General features: G+C 44.2%; 1 protein-coding gene across 4 annotated transcripts in view; it reads right to left on the reverse strand.

The window, feature by feature from the left end:
* CALN1 (calneuron 1) overlaps window positions 1-18,099 on the reverse strand; it is a 539,412-nt gene that overhangs the window by 181,411 nt on the left and 339,902 nt on the right. For all 4 annotated transcript variants that reach the window (XM_045461918.1, XM_045461917.1, XM_045461919.1 and 1 more), the window contains one exon: window positions 17,358-17,470. In XM_045461918.1, the coding sequence (XP_045317874.1) occupies window positions 17,358-17,470 (113 nt within the window). The remainder of the gene's footprint in view (window positions 1-17,357; window positions 17,471-18,099) is intronic.

The raw sequence follows: 18,099 nt of genomic DNA on the forward strand, positions 1-18,099 counted from the left end.
TCCAAGAGATGAACTGCATGAAGTAGGAGACATTCCTACAATTTATTGGACCATGGAACTTGAGGAAGCACGTGGAAGAGTCGGATTCTATGTAAAATACTATGAGAGATGATTATAGGACACCGAGGTTAGCATTTTGTGACCCAAAAACTAACCATATTTTTGTTTTGTTAGCAAAGTCACAGAAGGATCTTTTCAAATCTGCAAAGGGCTCGAAGAACATATCTCTTACATAATCCCCTGGTCCCCACTATGAAAAATTGCAAACACACACACACACACACACACACACACACACACAAACCAAGTTCTCCAGCCAACTGAGAGAATTGTAATTAACAATTCAGACATAAGAAATTTAGAGTATAAAGAAAACTTTTTAGAGATAAGTACAATGAACTGTTGTAAATATGGATAGAAAACTAAACACAAACACTGAAAATATTCTGAAAAAAGAAGACTTGATGGAAAAAAGAGCTGTTTAACAATGATGGACACCTAGCCCAGATAACATGGTATAGACCCCTTTCTCCCTGCTTCTTCACCAAGTACCACGATAAGCCGTGGAGATAAGGTAGGAGATAACCAAAGGAGAACTCTCAAAGGTGCTAAAAGGAGGAAGGTGAACCTGTTAGGGACCTAGCACCAGGGAACAAAATGGCAGCAGAACATCTTATATTCTCCCACTCAGTGGAAGGAGGTAACACAGATGCAATGCATCCCGTCCCTCAAACCGAGCAATAGAAAGAAGCATGGGTAGGCACTTTCCTCCCTCATACTGAATGGGAGCTCCTCAGACAACACTGGACAAACCCACGGTGGACCATGGGGATCTACTGGGGGCCCCACTGATGATAAACAGCTAAGGGAAGTGCTCTCCTTCCCTGGAAGCCCTGAAATGTCCCTCCCCCCCACCCAGGAATTTAATACGGAGGCCCCAGCAAGAGGGACCTCCACCCAAACAAATGGCCCAGCCCAAGAAGACTTTGTCCCTGTGGGCCTGAGACTCTCCACCTCTGCCCAGAGACTGGGGGCAACAGCGATATGGATCTCATCATGGCTCCAATGGATTAAGTGGATCTCAATAAGCACTTGACCTTGGAAGCATTCTTTGTTCCCCACAGTTAGGGGAGAACGCCATCACAAGATGTGCCTGGCTTAGGAAAAGTCTCGCCTGAGGACCCCCTCCCCCACAGAGAGACACCCATCATCCTGACCCAAGGAAACCCTTTCCACTCCACAAGTAGCATGAGGAGGGATGAATAGGAGACCCGGTAGGACCAGATAAACCGAGCAGACTAAAATATCACCACAAACGCTGTGAAATGAAACTGTCATTTGGAAGCATGGCCCACAGAAGTAAGCCAGGACCTGCATGTAATCCTACACAGGGTGACTACCTACTAAAAATAAAAGATTTAAATAGAACCCAGCATCCACTAATATATTAGGCAAAGTGTCCAGGATACGATAGGAAATCGCCAATCATCTCAGGAACTGAGAAAACCACAACTTGAATGAGAAAAGAGATTTAGTGGACACCAACATGTATACGAATTAGACGTTGGAACCATCTGGCAAGGATTTTAAAGAAGGCATCATAAAAATCTGTCAACAATCACACGTTCTCTTCACACAAGTGAAAAACAAGAAAACCTTAATGAGGAAATAGAAGTTATTAAAAAGAACCAAATGGAAATTACAGAACTGAAAAACACAATTGCAGAAATAAACAATTCGTGAGCTGGGAGAGTAGAGATGACAGAGGTTAGAAAAGGTGAATTTGAGGACAGATCAAGAGTTTACACAATATGAACAACAGAAAGAATACAGACATATATAAATTACATGTGTGTATATATGATTGCATAATAAACTTATGTAATTTATATAGCCATATGTATATATGTACAGATATATGTAATATATATATATGTCTATATATAAAAATTTATTCCATATAAATCATAGACTTACATGTACAATTTCAAACTATATAAGGGCACCCGGGTGGCTCAGTTGGTTGAGTGTCTGACTCTTGGTTTCGCCTCAGGTCACGATCTCACGGTTCGTGGAATTGGGCCCTGCACCGGGCTCTGCTGAGAGTAGCACTTGCTTGGGATTCTCTCTCTCCCTCCTCCCTTCCCCTGCTTGTGCTCTTTCTCTCTCTCTCAAAATAAAGAAATACACATTAATTTTTTAAATGAACTTTTTAAAATTTTTATTAGAGAAAAAAGCAGGAAATTTTTGTGATCTAGGCCGAGGCCCAGAGTTCTTAGACGTGAGACCGAAAGCATAATCCGTAACGGGAAAAGCTGCTAAGTTTGGACTTTCCCAAAATTAAAATTCTTTTGTTCGCCAAAGCCCACGCAAAGAGGAGGGAGAGATGCGCTGGGTACTGGGAGAACATGCTTGCAAGCAACCTATCTCACAAAGGAGTGGCACCTAGAATATATAAAGAATTCTCAAATCTCAGCAGTAAAACGAAACCAAACAAAAACAACTATCTAATGAGAATATGGGCAAAAGACAGACACAGATACGAAGGGGTGACGTAGAGACGGTAAATGGTAAGTAAACACTGGAAAGGATTAGCCATCGGGGAACTACAAATCATGCAGTGGGCTATCACTGCACACCCACCAGAAGAGCTGAAGCAGAAATGGCAACAATACGAAAGCTGGTGAGGACGTGGAGAAAGGGGACCACTCGCACGTTGCTGGGAAGAAAAACATGGCTGTCATGCTGGGAAACCGTTTAGCAGGTTGTTTGTGGTTTTGGGGGTTATTTTTTAGAGAGCGTGTGCGAGCGGGGAGAGGGGCAGAGGGGGAGAGAGAGAGAGAGAGAGAGAGAGAGAGAGAGAGAGAGAGAGAATCTTAAGCAGGCTTCATGCCCAGCACAGAGCCCAACACAGGGCTGGAGCTCATAACCCTGGGATCATGACTTGAGCCTAAATCAAGAGAAGGATGCTCAGCCGTCTGAACCACCCAGGCACCCTAGCGTTTTTTTTGGAAAACCAAACACACAATTCACAGGCAGATGGTTAAATATACTATGGTACGTCCATAGCATGATCTATTATTCATTCAGCAGCGGAAAGGAGCAAACTCCTGATACACACAACTTGAGTGAATCTCGAGGATACAATGCTGAGTGAAAGAAAAGTCATTCCCAAAAGGGTAACAAAGTGTATGCTTGCGTTTACAAAAAAATATTCTACACTGGCAACATGTTAGAAGTGAAAAGCAGGTTAGTGGCGGGCAGCAGTTTGAGACAGGGCTGGGGGTGGGGGTTGCGAGGAACTGTTCACTGTATCGATTGAGGAGGCAGACGCACAAACTTACACATATGACAAAACTGTACGGCAGTAAACATCTATACACACAAATACGGGTACAGGTAAAACTGGGGAGGGGCGCCTGGGTGGCTCAGCTGGTTGAGCATCTGACTCCTGATGTTGGCGCAGGTCATGATCTCACAGTCTGTGAGATTGTGTCCCGTATCAGGCTCCATGCCGAGCACGGAACCTGCTTAAGATTCTCTGACTCCCCCTCTCTCTGCCCCTTCCCCCGCTCACAAGTGCGCATGCCACGCTCTCTCTCTCTCTCTCTCCCCAAAAAATAAAACAAGTAAAACTGGGGAAATCTGAAGAATACTGGTAAGTTTCATCAGCGTCAAAATCCCATTTATGATATTGTACCGGGACTTTGCAAAAAGTTACCATTTAGGGGGAAATTGGGTGGGGTGTACTTGAGATCTTTCTAAATTCTTTCTGAAAACCGCATGCGAATCTATAACCATTTCAATAAAAAATTTAAGAAGACAGAATGTATAATGCCAGATTAACATAAGTGCAAAGTGAAAGAGAATAAATATAAGCCGAATTTTGTGTTAAGGAAAAGTCAAAAGTTATTTATTCTTTTGACTTAAATATTCAGACAGATATCATTTTAACTACGTATTTCATAAAAGTCAAAATCAGTACAAGGAGTATAACAAAAAGAGCCACCTTTATATTGAATTTAAAAGATAAAGCATATAAAACAATCTGTATAGCAACAGACAGAAAACAAAGGACATGGCTTAAAATCAAAAAGAATAATATAGGCCCATCGAACTGTGAACAAACACCGGTTATAAAAGGATTGCCAAGGGATTAAGGACAAATTCTATTAAATTTGTCTATTAAAAGACAAATTCTCTCTGGCCCATAAAAACCAATCTGACACCATGAGTCTCTTAAAGAGAAGGCTACCTAAAAAGAATTTTTTGAAGGAGGAGGTTGGATAAGGATATACCCAGTCACAACAATAAAATGAAAATGAGATGAGTTTGGTATTAATATCAGAAGAGGAGCATTTAAGACAAAAATGGTGGATGGGCCAAGAAGGCTCTCTGTAGGTATAAATGGTGATAACGGGTCCATACTGGGATTGCCACATTTTAATCTGGTGACTAGCTTTCCCTCTAGAATAACACCTGTGCCTGTCTGCTTCTCACTACCTCAGCTGCTGCCACCCTAGTACACGCTATCAGCCTGTCGCTTGACTCCTGAAATAATTTCCTCACTTCCCATTTCCGTTCCAGCCCCCGACAACCCTACGCAGCGGTAGTTTGCATGTAAACCAAATCATGCCACTGTATTGCTTAAAACACTCCGGTGAGTACTTTTCTATATAAAATTATATCCAAACTCCTTGTCTTGCTGGGACCTGAGACAAAGAGTTCTTCCCTCAGTGTCAATTCATGCTTCCTTAATAGCAACAGGTTCCTCGATTTTCAAATCTGGGAACATGGCTGTCCAGAGGAAAGACTACATTTCCCGACATCCCTTGCTGCTGGGCGTGGCAACACGGCCATCTCCCAGCCAACCATGTGACTAACTTCCCACCAATAGGACATAAATAGAAGGGATGTGGGCAACTTCTTGAAAGACTTGGCCTCCCCTTTGCCTTCCATTGCTTTCGGGTGGCTGAAATGCAGATGGGGACAGAAGCCATGTGGGTAGGACGACACCCTGGCACTTCGGGGCAATGAACCAGCTGGAGGCTGAGCAGTACCGCACCAGGCCCGAGCGCTGTGCGGAACAGGAGCACGTGGCCACAGACTTACGTGCGAGTGTCTGCACCACTGTGAGGTCGTCTCAATCATCTTCCTCTGAACCTATGTCCCCACACAAGGCCTGTGATGTCCCACAAGAGCTGGTCTCCGCCACATCTTCAACCTCATCTCCTACCATCCTTCCCTTGCCTGCCAAACTCGAGTCAAGCTTGTCCCGTCTCAGGGCCCTAGCAATGGCCGTCGCCTCCCCCTGGCGAGCACTGTCCCCGGAGCTTGACAAGCGAGAGCTTTCTCTCGATTTAGGGCTAAGCCCAAATGCCACGTCCTCCTCACCTTCTCTTCACACGCTGTTGAAAGTTGTAGAGTAGGCACCCTGACTGCCCCCTACGGTAATATCCTGTTGTATGTATGTCACAGAATTGAATATTAGGAGATGAGTATCTGTTATTGAGTGTCTATCTCTCCCTACCTCTTACACTAGAATATCAGTTCCACGAGGGCAAGACACTCATCTACTGTTCACGACTATATCCATGCTGGCCCAACAATTAGCCTCTCAGTCAGCATTTGTTGAATGGGTCAACCAACCAAAGACTGAACGGCAATATCAAACACACACCACACCACACGCCCCACAGAGAAAATGAAACAGCACTGAGATCCTCAACGCCATCAGTCTAAGACAGACTGAGTAGATACAAAATAAACCAGGCCATTCAAGATTTTCATGTGAGAGTATATAGTTCTATTGCCTACAAACTGAAGGGAGTCTCTGCAATTAGCAAATCACATTGACGCAAAGTGAACACATACTGAGCCACATTAAATGGGCACAATAAATAGGATAAGAAGAGATTACATAAGTGGTATTCTATGGCTGCCATGTAATAATAAAATGAGAAACGAATAACAAATTATTAAACGAGGTATCCACTAATATTCTTTGAACAACTGTTGAGTGACGAAAGGCATTAACTACAATTACAGACCCTATAGTAAATGATAACACTATCTCAGCATGGTGATAAAGCTATACTAATAGAAAAATTCATATCCAAGTTCTTTCATTCATAAAGAAAAACTAAATAAAATAATCCTTGAACACAGATCTGATAAATAATAACAGTAAGGAGGGAAAGCAGAGAGGAAATGAAGATACAAGTTATAAAGACCTGAATAGAAAACAGGAAAACAATCCTATTAATTAAATAAAAGAGTTTCTTAAAAAAAAATCAATGAAATAGATAACTTTATGACATACATTAATTGAAAATAAGAAAAATAAAAATTACAATTAAGAGAAGCTACAACAGGGGCGCCTGGGTGGCTCAGTGGGTTAGCGTCTAACTTCGGTTCGGGTCATGATCTCGTAGACAGTGAGTTCGAGCCCCGTGTCAGGCTCTGTGCTGACAGCTCAGAGCCTGAGGCCTGCTTTAGATTCTGTGTCTCCCTCTCTCTCTGCCCCTCCACCGCTCGCACTCTGTCTCTCTCTCTCAAAAATAAACACACATTAAAAAATTTCTTTAATAAATAAAATAACATTAGAAAAAAACAGAAGCTATAACACCACACTTGTGGTGAGCACGGCCTACCGTATAGAAATGTCAAATCACTTTGTTGTAGGCCTGAAACTAATGTAACATTGTGTGGCAACTCTGGTCAGATAAAGAATTGTTGTTTTAATTTTTAAAAAGAGGTACAAATTTCCATTCATACGATCAATAAGTACTAGGGATATAATGTATAACATAATAACTATAGTTAACTCTGCTGTATGGCGTATTTGAAAGTTATTAAGAGAGTAGATTCTGAGCATTCTCATCACGTGGAAAAATATTTTTCTTTTTTTGTATGGCAGATGTCAGACTTATTTTGGTAATTAATTCACGACATATGTAAGCCAAATCATTGTGATGTATGTCTTTAATTGATACAGTGCTCTATGGCAATTATTTCTCAATAAAACTGGTCAATAAGAGAAAAAGAGAGAAGCTATAATAATGGTAAGAAGGTGCTTTTGAAGAAAGTTTTAGGGCACCCGGGTGGCTCAGTCAGTTAAGTGTCCGACTTCGGCTCAGGTCATGATCTCGCGGTTCGTGGATTCGAGCCCCATGTCAGGCTCAGAGCCTGAAGCCTGCTTCAGATTCTGTGTCTCCCTTTCTCTCTGCTCCTCCCCGACTTGGGCTCTGTCTCTCTCTCTCTCAAAAATAAAATAAACATTAAAGAATTAAAAAAAGAGAAAGTTTTAAACAATTGTGTGTACAAGCCGATGCTCATAAGTCAAGTCCTTTTGAGGACCTGGAAACTTCCTTAAGACAATATAAATTTTCCAAATAGACTAAAGAACAACCAAATGTTATAATCAAAGAAATACCTCAAAAAAAAAAAAAAAAAAAAAAAAAGAAGAAAAAGAAAAAAACCCAAGCAGTTTTATGGACTAGCCTGCTCAGATTTAAGGTCTTAAATAAATCTATACCATATGGAACTTATTGCCAAAAACAACAACAACAAAAAATGACTGAAACTGGACAAATTGATTTTATCATGCTAGAACAATTGTTTCAAAACCTAACAAAGACACTTACATTTCTGTATAAACTATAGGCTGCTCTTATTGATCAAGATGGATGAAGAAATCACAGTTGGTGTCAACTCAAATTTTAAAATTTCATTACAAAGTCAAATTACATTGGGGCGCCTGGGTGGCGCAGTCGGTTAAGCGTCCGACTTCAGCCAGGTCACGATCTCGCGGTCCGGGAGTTTGAGCCCCGCGTCAGGCTCTGGGCTGATGGCTCGGAGCCTGGAGCCTGTTTCCGATTCTGTGTCTCCCTCTCTCTGTGCCCCTCCCCCGTTCATGCTCTGTCTCTCTCTGTCCCAAAAATAAATAAACGTTGAAAAAAAAAAAATTAAAAAAAAAAAAAAAGTCAAATTACATTAAGACAATGACCTACCATGACAGCAAATGTTAATCTTAGGAGTGTAAACATTGTTTAATGTTGGGAACTTATTAATCATTATATCATATCAATAAGCTAAACGTGAATACTCACGTGCTCCTATAACGAGAGATTCGAAGGACATTTGCTAAAAGCTATCATATATCCATATTAAATAAACCGTTGGTAAGTAAGACACATCAACATCGAATCTCACCCTCCTCATGTATAACTAATCGTCAGGTTTCAGCCAATATATGAGGGACTAAAATAGACAGTGTCAGATGGGGCAAACAAAATGGCGGCGATGTGGAGACAGAGTCACATACAGAACGGAAGAAAATCAACTGAAAAGCACATGACCACTAACGAGAGAATCCAGTAAGGAAGCCAGATAAAAGTCAAAATTCCAAACCCACAATACCGGCAGAAAGTGGTGAGAGACATACAATGACAACATCAAACGCTTATTCAGAATAGCAAAAGTGGAAAAAAAAAATACACGGTTGTACCTCAGCAAGAACATGTGGGGACTACGACCCAGAGCCCCAAGGGGCGGGAGCTCGGTGAGAAGGGCCCACGCACCAGTCGGCAGGTGGCTGAGATTTCTTCTTTCCACCTCCCTGACCAAGTGACCCTCAGAAACTCTGTCTTATGGCAACAAGATCTCTGGAACTGTGGTCAGAAAGTGTCTCCAGCGAACACCGAATGATCCCACTTATATGAGAAATCCAAGAGTCAGACTCATAGAAACAATAGAACGTGGTTGCCAAGGGCTGGGAGGAGGGGCAAGTGGGTAGGTCATGGTCAAAGGGTACAGTTTCAGTTATGCAAGATCCACGAGTTCTAGAGATCTACCACACAGCACGGTGCCGACAGCCAACAATATGGGATACTTAAAATTTGCTTAGAGGGTAGATCTTGAAGTTATGCATTCTTAATCACACACACAAAACAGCCAACACTAGGTGTCTGGCCTCAGGAATTTGCATTTACCTCCAAACTCTGAGTTGTGTATATTACATATGGACAGGGTCTCCAGGGCACCGACCATGAAGCACAGGACCCCCGTTCTCTACAGAAGCCTGCCTTTGGGTGCCGCTTGTGGTGGGTTTTCCATGATCTGTCTGCCTGGCCCCGGGGAGGTCCCCAGCAGCTTTCACGCCTGCCTTGTTCCTTTCTCTGCTTCTGGTGCACTTTCATGCAAGATTCTACCCTTCACAGAATCAGCCAACCACTTTTCCTCTTCTCCAGTCCTCTGTATTTAGGTAATTGTGAATGAGAATTCTACACTTGCCCAAGAGTCTATAATGTCCTTATTATGGACACTGTTAGACCTCTGAGGTTAAGCCGATTGAATAAAAGAAAATGATCTTGCATCAAACTTGGGAAGATTCTGTTTGGCTATCAGAATTAAGTCAGTGGTGCCAGGACTTTCCGGATAATGTGACCAGTGACGTTCTCTTCCTGCTGAAGTCACTTGTCAGCCCACCCCAGCCACAGACTCAAGAACCAGTCATGAATTTACTTAGCAAGGGCGTGAAAAATTATGTTCAATTTTTTTTTTCCTGAGTATAAAAACGTGCTGGGGGTGGGCAACAGTCAGCCTTGAGTTTTGGGTAGGGGGGCCACCATGCAGAGGCTTCCATGAGTTTTTCCTCCCAGGGGCTGGTGGCTGAAATTCTGATGATCTGCTTTCATACTCTCGTATCAATGTTGTGCCTTGTTCACCATGACAATGGGCACATATGTTAGAAACTCCAATCATCTTCTTTTGCCATCGAGAACACTTGCTTTATAATACGATTTTGTTAACTTGAGGTCTTGGTAATTTCACTGACAAGTAACAGAACAGATCATACAGCCTAACGTAGAAACTTCAGGAAATAGAAACAAAGATAAAGAAAAAAATTACATTCACCTTGATCCCAAGCCATAATAACTAATATCGTCAGGAAGATTGCGTTTTCTCCAGTGTTTGTCCATGAATCTAAATGGATGGCTAACAGATGGAGAAACGCAATGTAATTATCCTGCCTATGCAATCTCTACGGACTGTAACATGGAAATATTATTTCAAATAATTGTATAACGCTCCATCTTTGTAAGCGCCTCTCCTACCTCTCCGACTAATTTCATACGACAGAGTCTCAGACATAGAATTATTTTTAATTATAGGGTTTCACGTTTGAAGAGTTGTAGCTAAGTATCACCAGAGAGTTTTCGGGCAAGTTGTACAATTTACATTTCTACCAGCAGCATACGAGCGTGTCCATTTCATCCAAATCTTGGCTGCACTGGGTATTATCCTAGTTTTATTCTTGTCCAATCTGATAGGTGAAAGCTGTTGCCCAATTACTATTTTACATTTCTCAGATTTCTAGTGAGGGTGAACTGCTTTGACCTGTATATTGAAAATATTGACCAGTTACTGCTCCTTATTCCGTTGCTCTACCGTCAAGAGATTTTCACATTGCTGTCGCAATGTGCTTCACATATGCTTTTTTCTGTCAGTTACCATATTTTTTTCCTTTTTTCGTTTTTAAATATGCTTTCAAATTTAATTTTTAAATATTTTTAAATTTTTAAATATTAAATTTAATATTAAATTTCAAAATTTAAATTTTTCAATATTCTTTCAAATTTAATAGTTTAATACTTTTATTTACGATTCTTCCATTGGTTTAATGCTTAGAAAGCCATGTCCTGGAGGCACCTGGGTGGTTCAATCGGTTAAACGTCCGACTTCGGCTCAGGTCGTGATCTCGCAGTTCATGAGTTCGAGCCCCACGTCGGGCTCTGTGCTGACAGCTCAGAGCCTGGAGCCTGCTTCGGATTCTGTGTCATCCTGCCTCTCTGCCCCTCCCCTGCTCACACTCTGCCTGTCTGTCTCTCAAAAATAAACATTATGGGGCGCCTGGGTGGCGCAGTCGGTTAAGCGTCCGACTTCAGCCAGGTCACGATCTCGCGGTCTGTGAGTTCGAGCCCCGCGTCAGGCTCTGGGCTGATGGCTCAGAGCCTGGAGCCTGTTTCCGATTCTGTGTCTCCCTCTCTCTCTGCCCCTCCCCCATTCATGCTCTGTCTCTCTCTGTCCCAAAAATAAATAAACGTTGAAAAAAAAAAATAAAAATAAACATTTAAAAAAAAAAAAAAAGGCATGTCCTACTAGAAAACTAGTTACTATTGGCATGTAATTTCTCCACCTTTTAAAACAGCTGAAACTTACAGACTAACAACCAATTACATTTATAAATATGGCTAAATAAAAGAAAACCCCAAACTACCAAGGTCTGACTCAGACCAGTAAGCTGGACGAGATGCCTGTCCCACACACCCGGCTCCCCAAAATCTCAGTGGCTCAATGTGTTTCAAATCTGAGCGAGCATCAGGGTCACCTGAAGGGTTTACTGAAACCCAGGCTGCTGGACGCCCTCCCCCTGTCCCCCTGTCCCCCTGCCCCCCTGCCCCCGCACCCCGCATTTCTGATTCAGTGTTTCTGGGGTGGGGCCCAGGCATTCGAATTTCTAACAAGCCCCAGGTGATGCCTGTGTTGCCGGTTCGGGAACCACACTTCAAGACCCACTGCTGATGCTAATGCTTTCCATACTCCACACTTCACAAGTCAAATCGCTTTGCGGATTCAGGCACTTGCTGTCAATCTAACAGGCCTCGTGATGGGCATCGCTCCTGAGAGCTGTCGTGGTTCTGTTCAATGATGAAGATCTGGGGAGCAGCAGTTTTGGATCTGACAGAGTGGCAAGTTGACAAAATATTGGGGAAAGAAGGAGACTGTTGGTGCCAGATTTGACGCGAGGAAAGACTCCGCTTGCTGGAACGCAATTTATCCTTAACGTTAAAAGAGGAAAGGTCTTGGTGTTTTCCAGGTCGTGGCCCCATGTAACAAATGCCTCGCGGGATCAGCTATGACTTCTCCTGTTTTTCCATTGGCTTGCCCTGCAAGTTTTACCAACGGTCCACCTCACGGGACTGATAATCTCCAGTGTTACGGATGAAAACGATGTAGATATTTAACAGATCCTTGACTAGCTAGGAACCGCATTTTCTTTCCTTCGTTTTCCTTTCTTCTGATTGCACAATTCATGCAGGCCCGCTGTTGAGATTTTTGGAAAGCACAGAAAGATGGGATCACTCATCATCCTACCACACATGACAAATCGCTGTGAATGTTCTGATGTATTTCTTTCCCGTACTTTTATGCACAACAGATCTGGATCATAATGTCGCTCTACATAGCGCTTTCTTCATAGGTCGTGAGCATAGAACATCAAGTGCTCTCAACTGCCTGTGAGTCAAGAATTGTAAGCACAGCTCCTTGCTTGTCTTAGCCACGGCCCTGGGGCCGGCACATAAATGTCCCCAGCAAAAGCCTGGGGCCTGGGCTGCAGAGGACTGGCCTCGGCATCAGAGCATAGGTCAGCGACCAGGACTCCAGGGCCATAGCGGAAACGGAGAGCCGGGGAAGACAGGAGACCAGAGAAAGGATTCAGAATGGAGGGACAGAGGCCAAGCCTGGAGAGATTCCTGGGGAGCAGCTGCAGGTACTTTACTACACCTGCTGTGTATTATTCTACCAGATGGGGAGGAGTGGACAGCTAGAAAGGAAGCCGAACAGACCTCAGGTTGGAGAAGTTGGCGTGGCAGCCGCTGATCTGGACCATATCCGGGAATGGGTGTCCCATGCACTTTTATGTTAGGGTAACTTACAGTGTCCTGAACATTGGACACAGCTGTGAGTTTCACAGAAGTGGTGGCTGGACCCTGGGGCCGGGAGAGCTAGTTGATTTCCTATGATCCTTGCCATGATCCTCGCCATCGTATGCTTTCTGCAAACTCACTGCAGAACAGTTCTGCCCAGCACCGGAGGTCAAGGGGGGAGAAAAAAGGTAAAGGGCTGCCCTTAGTGACTCAGGAGTGGGGCTCTATCCCCTGCCACCAGGGGCCATCTCCTGTATTGAAGACTCCTCTTCTCGGGTACAAGTGGAGTCATGTTTGAGGACCCCACTTCCCGGCAGGTGCCATCCACCCGAAACACTGAGCAATGAAAACCATCCCCTGTCCCGAGTCCCAGCACCTTTCAGCCCCACCCCTCCCTCCTCTCCACTGTCAACACCCACCAAGTCCTAACGCTGACTTCAAACACCATTTCGCATTTCCTCCCCAAGTAAATCACTGCAGGAACAGCAAACACACAGAAACCTGGTGAATGAAGGGTAAGAACACAATAAACATTTCCACCAGTTATTATCTACTTAAGAGAGAGGCTCTGAACTGGCTGCCAAGAAACCTGTGAGCCTCATACCCAGAGGACCCTGGAAAGGCAGAGATGCTGGGGTATGGCTCTCAGACCGTCCTCCTTGGGAAGGAGGCTGTGTTAGTAGCCAATTACATCCCCCTTCACGGATACCAATTTCCTGTAAGGAGCCAGGGGCTCATAACTTTTGGGATGAGTACCAATGGATAAATAGCTGTTGCTGCAGAATCCCGGCTGATTTTATGTTACTCTTGGCACTGTGGGCTGGGACGGTGAGGAAGGAGCCCGGGAGGACGGGTTTAATTAGCAAGACGAGCCTAGTGCCTGCTCCGATGGCTTCTCAGAACGCAGAGCCATGGTCACAGTTTTCCCCTGGGGTAGGAAGAAACCAAAGCCTGGGGAAAATGAAAGGCCATGGTGGCAATGTCGGATCAGAAGATAAGCCAATTACAGAATCTTTACCCTTGGTGGTAGCCAGTCTCCAAGATGTCCGCCCCCCCCCCCCCCCCCCCCCCCCGCCGCCGACAGTGACCATGGCCTCTGGGTATTCGCCAGGTGTTCCATTCCCACAGTGCCTAGGGATGCGCTGTGTAACCAAGATATTGGTTCTGGACATTCCAGAAACGATGGAGTTTGACTTCCAGGAGTAGGTCATAAATGACACCGTTGCCTCTGCTTTATACTCTCTTGGGTCATTTGTTTTGAGGGAAGCCAGCTGCCGTATCACGAAGACACTCAGGCAGCACTCTGGAGAGGTCCAGGCCTCCTCCCGACAGCCACCGTCACCTTGTCACCCACATGGCTGAGCCACCTTGAAGCACTTCCGCCAGCCCCGGTCAAGCCTTCGAATGATCACAGCGCCAGCCGGCATGTTGACCGCAACCGCGGGAGACGCTGAGCTGGAACCACTCTTGCCGATTCCCGACCCTCAGAAACCATGTGAGATTGTATACGTGTACTGTTGTTTTGTGTCACAATCTCTGGTGTCACCATCTATATTTTGTAGCAAATAGATCACTCATACGCCCCCGCCAAGTGTACCATCCTATCTGTTTCCACAAGAAGCTGACTTTGTCCCTGGTGGGAAGCCTTGTCAGAGTGTCTTTTTTTTTTTTTTAACGTTTATTTATTTTTAAGACAGAGAGAGACAGAACATGAACGGGGGAGGGTCAGAGAGAGGGAGACACAGAATCCGAAACAGGCTCCAGGCTCTGAGCTGTCAGCACAGAGCCCGATGCGGGGCTCGAACTCACGGACCGTGAGATCATGACCTGAGCCGAAGTCGGCCGCTTAACCGACTGAGCCACCCAGGCGCCCCCAGAGTGTCTTAAGTAAACAATCTTCTCTGTGCTAGAGTGTCTCCACCTCCTGATATCAATATCCCCTGCCAGAGGCGGAAAGCTGCCGTTCAGGTACTCTTCGACATCCGCCTCAAACACTGTAGCAAAGTAAACACATGCTTATACACACGCATATGCAAACGTTCACACGCACAGAGCTTTCTTTTAAGCCTGAAAAAATCACTCAAGCACTGGGAAAATGAACGTTTTTCCAGGAAGGACCGGATGCTCTAGATGTTTTAAGTACCATTTATTCATGCTGTCTCTGCAATAGACAGATGGAGGGGGGCAGTGTGGGAGGGTACAGCTGACTACTGAGAATTGATAGAGGTCTCTGTTCTCCTTTGCTAGTCACAAAATTCTGAGCTGTGTGAGGACCAGCAGGTGAGGAAAGCCACTGTCACTGAGCCCGTGCATTCCTGCATTCGTTTAAATATTTCAGAATGGAATTTCTCCCCCTTTACACACTTTTCTTCACCCTGTTTATCTCCCTGGGTGAGGAGGAGGGTCTTTAAGAAGACAAAAACACAGAGAACTTGTGAGCATAATGGCATGTCCGGATTATGGTAGAGGCAGTCAAGATACAGAGGGAAATATTGCCTTGCTGTGTAGACGCTCTACTATGAAGAACCTGGGAGATATGAGGCCTCTACTTAAGGTGCAGATTAAGAACCTAGAGCTCCTTGCCCTCCAGAATGGAGGTCAGAAAGCATGCTCAGAGCCTAGAAGGCTACCAGGGGCCACGAAGGCAGAGGCAAAGGGTAGAGAGAGCACTCAGAGTGGGGAACAAAGCAGAGCAGAGAAGAAGGGAAATCAGGCAGAGAAGGAGAATGTTCGTCCAGAGCGAATCTGCAGGGGCTGAAACACGGCCTTCTGGGAAACCATGTTCCCCCACCTTCTTAACTAGGTATTCATTTTTTATTTCTGTCAAGGGCCTCTACCTGTCTGTCCTTCCAAGTGTTGAGTCATATCTGAAGGCTTACATCAGCAGTGAAATATTCTCACCACATGGCAAGTAGAACCATGGAGGTCCTTCTCTAGGGAGAGTCAGCACTGATCATAACCACAGGCTGGGGAGTCAATGTGGGGATGCAGTTCTCGTGCCTCACTCCCCTGGATGTCCTCCAGAACCAGGTCCTGTCTCTGTGCTCATCTTCATTTGTGCAACCTCTCTTGGTGAGCTCATCCTTGCCTATGATTTCACCCACCAGCTCTGATGAATAACAAATCTGGCTCCTCGTCTGCCATCCATCCCCAGCCGTAGCTCCGTGTGGACCTGCCCCCCTCTCTTGGTTGTCTGACCCTCCTTGCACTCGACAGGTCCAGCTGAGAATTCAATTCCACACAAAGACTTCTTTTCTCCATGACCTTATCCCTGGCCTTGGGATCATCTCAAGACTTCTCGTTGCTCGGGTCCCAAAGCCATTCTGCCGGCGGGGCCTGAGGTCTTTCCCTTCAAACTATACCTTCGTTATGGACAATGACTATCTTAGGCTCACTGCCTCCACTCTAATCAAACACATCGTGACCAGCCTGGAATGCTCTTTTTACTTCTTTGTCTCTTACACCCTGCCACATTTCAAAGTTTTCATTTCCTGAAGCCTTATCTGACCCCTCAAGACCACATTTGTCTCCTTTCTAGAACTTCTATTCATCCTATTCAAAAATTGGTTATTGAAGGTCTACGGTATACAATGTGTGAGGTGCTGAGGGCACGAAGAGTGAAGTACCAGGCTTCAAGGAGATTAGACTAGTAACCATCACACCAAACATCTCTCCTTTGTTTTCTCTCTCTTCATTGTGTTTCCCCAGCCAAATTCTTAAAGATCCAGGACTGTGTCTTAAATGTCTTTTGTGAACCCCACGGTGACAGACTATAGGGCATAACATATTCATATCAAGTGCTTGTTCATTATATGCAAGATGGGTGGCAGAAAAAGACAAGAGATACATGTCGACTGCAGTGTTTTCCTAGATTAGAGAATTATCTCTGGTTAAGACAAAAAAAAGCACATCAAGAAATTAAAGAAACCAGACTGTATTGGAGTAGTGTTTTACAAGTCTAACCAACAATTCAATGTCATTTGACAAATTATTTGATTCAGAGCTTAGTGGTAGTTGAGAACCCCTTCCCAAATTCCATAATCATGACCTGATCGTCACATATTATGATTAAAGAACTAATATGAAAATGATTTGTAGCATTTTAATAATTTAAAGGCAGATGTTTGAAATGTCCGAAGAGATGTTACAAGATAGAAGTAAGAGCAAATCGAGAAGCAGCGAACACAAATTCTCAGATAAAATCATTCTGTGCTAGTAAGGACAAAGGAACCGATAGGATCTAAACACATGAGGCAATCCTGCCATCCACGCTGCAAGGTCCCTTGGAACCAGGGACAACACAGGGCTCAGGCAATACCAATGATGTCCTTTCTATGTGTCCCCAGGAAAAAATTTTTTGTGAATCACAAGTGGAGGAATATCATTTCCCCCAAATGTCGAACCGTTTCTAAGAAAAAAATTGGGAGATATTTCACTCGTCTAAATTTTAAGTGAGTATAGTTTTGATTCTTTGAGGACTGGTATGGACCTCTACTTAGACATCCAGTCCAAGGAACACATGTCACTCCATCCCAGAAGAGATCTTCACATGCTGAACAGAAGCTCAAGAATTCAGATTCAAAAGTTAGTCCCCGCCACATGTTTACTGTCAAATTTCATCTTTAAAAAAAAATGCGTACTCACCTGCCAGAATATGCTGTCTATTGTGTTTCCGAGAAAACCATCGCGACCTTCGGAAGACACGAGTTTGGGGCCAAGAATTGTCATGAATTCATCAAAGTCCACCTGGCCATCCCCTGGAAGGAGAAAATAGAAACATGAGTTGAAAAGTAGTTGAAACTGACCTACTGTCCCCAATGAAATAAACATCACCATGCTTTTCTTCTTGGCATGACCTCAGTCAATGAAGAGTTGAGAGCATTACTGAAAATTGTCCAGCTGTACATGATAGAAATTTCAGCTTTATCCTCATCACCCACATATAAATTTAGAGATCAAGTCTTTCCCTTCTTCCATGCCTGTGCCTGCTCGATCTTCCTTGTTCATTCAATCGCCAGTCCCCTTCTGAAGATTGTGGTAGGAAAACGTTTCCAAGAATTAACATTCCCAGTTATAATTATGTTACTATTGAGATGGCTGTCCGCCCTCACACTCTTACCGCCACACCGTCTCCCATACAGTTCTGAGTTTACACCCCCTCAAAGCATAAATGATCATGCTTTTTAAACATCAGTGGCATCTTTTTTTTTTAAACATTTTATTTATTTTTGAGAGAGAGAGAAAGAAAGACAGAATGTGAGGGAGGGAGGGGCACAGAAAGAGGGAGACACAGAATCTGAAGCCGACTCCAGGCTCTGAGCTGTCAGCACAGAGCCTGACGTGGGGCTCGAACTCACAAACCATGAGATCATGACCTGAGCCGAAG

Source organism: Leopardus geoffroyi, chromosome E3, assembly GCF_018350155.1.
Source record: "Leopardus geoffroyi isolate Oge1 chromosome E3, O.geoffroyi_Oge1_pat1.0, whole genome shotgun sequence".
Lineage (NCBI taxonomy): Eukaryota > Metazoa > Chordata > Mammalia > Carnivora > Felidae > Leopardus > Leopardus geoffroyi.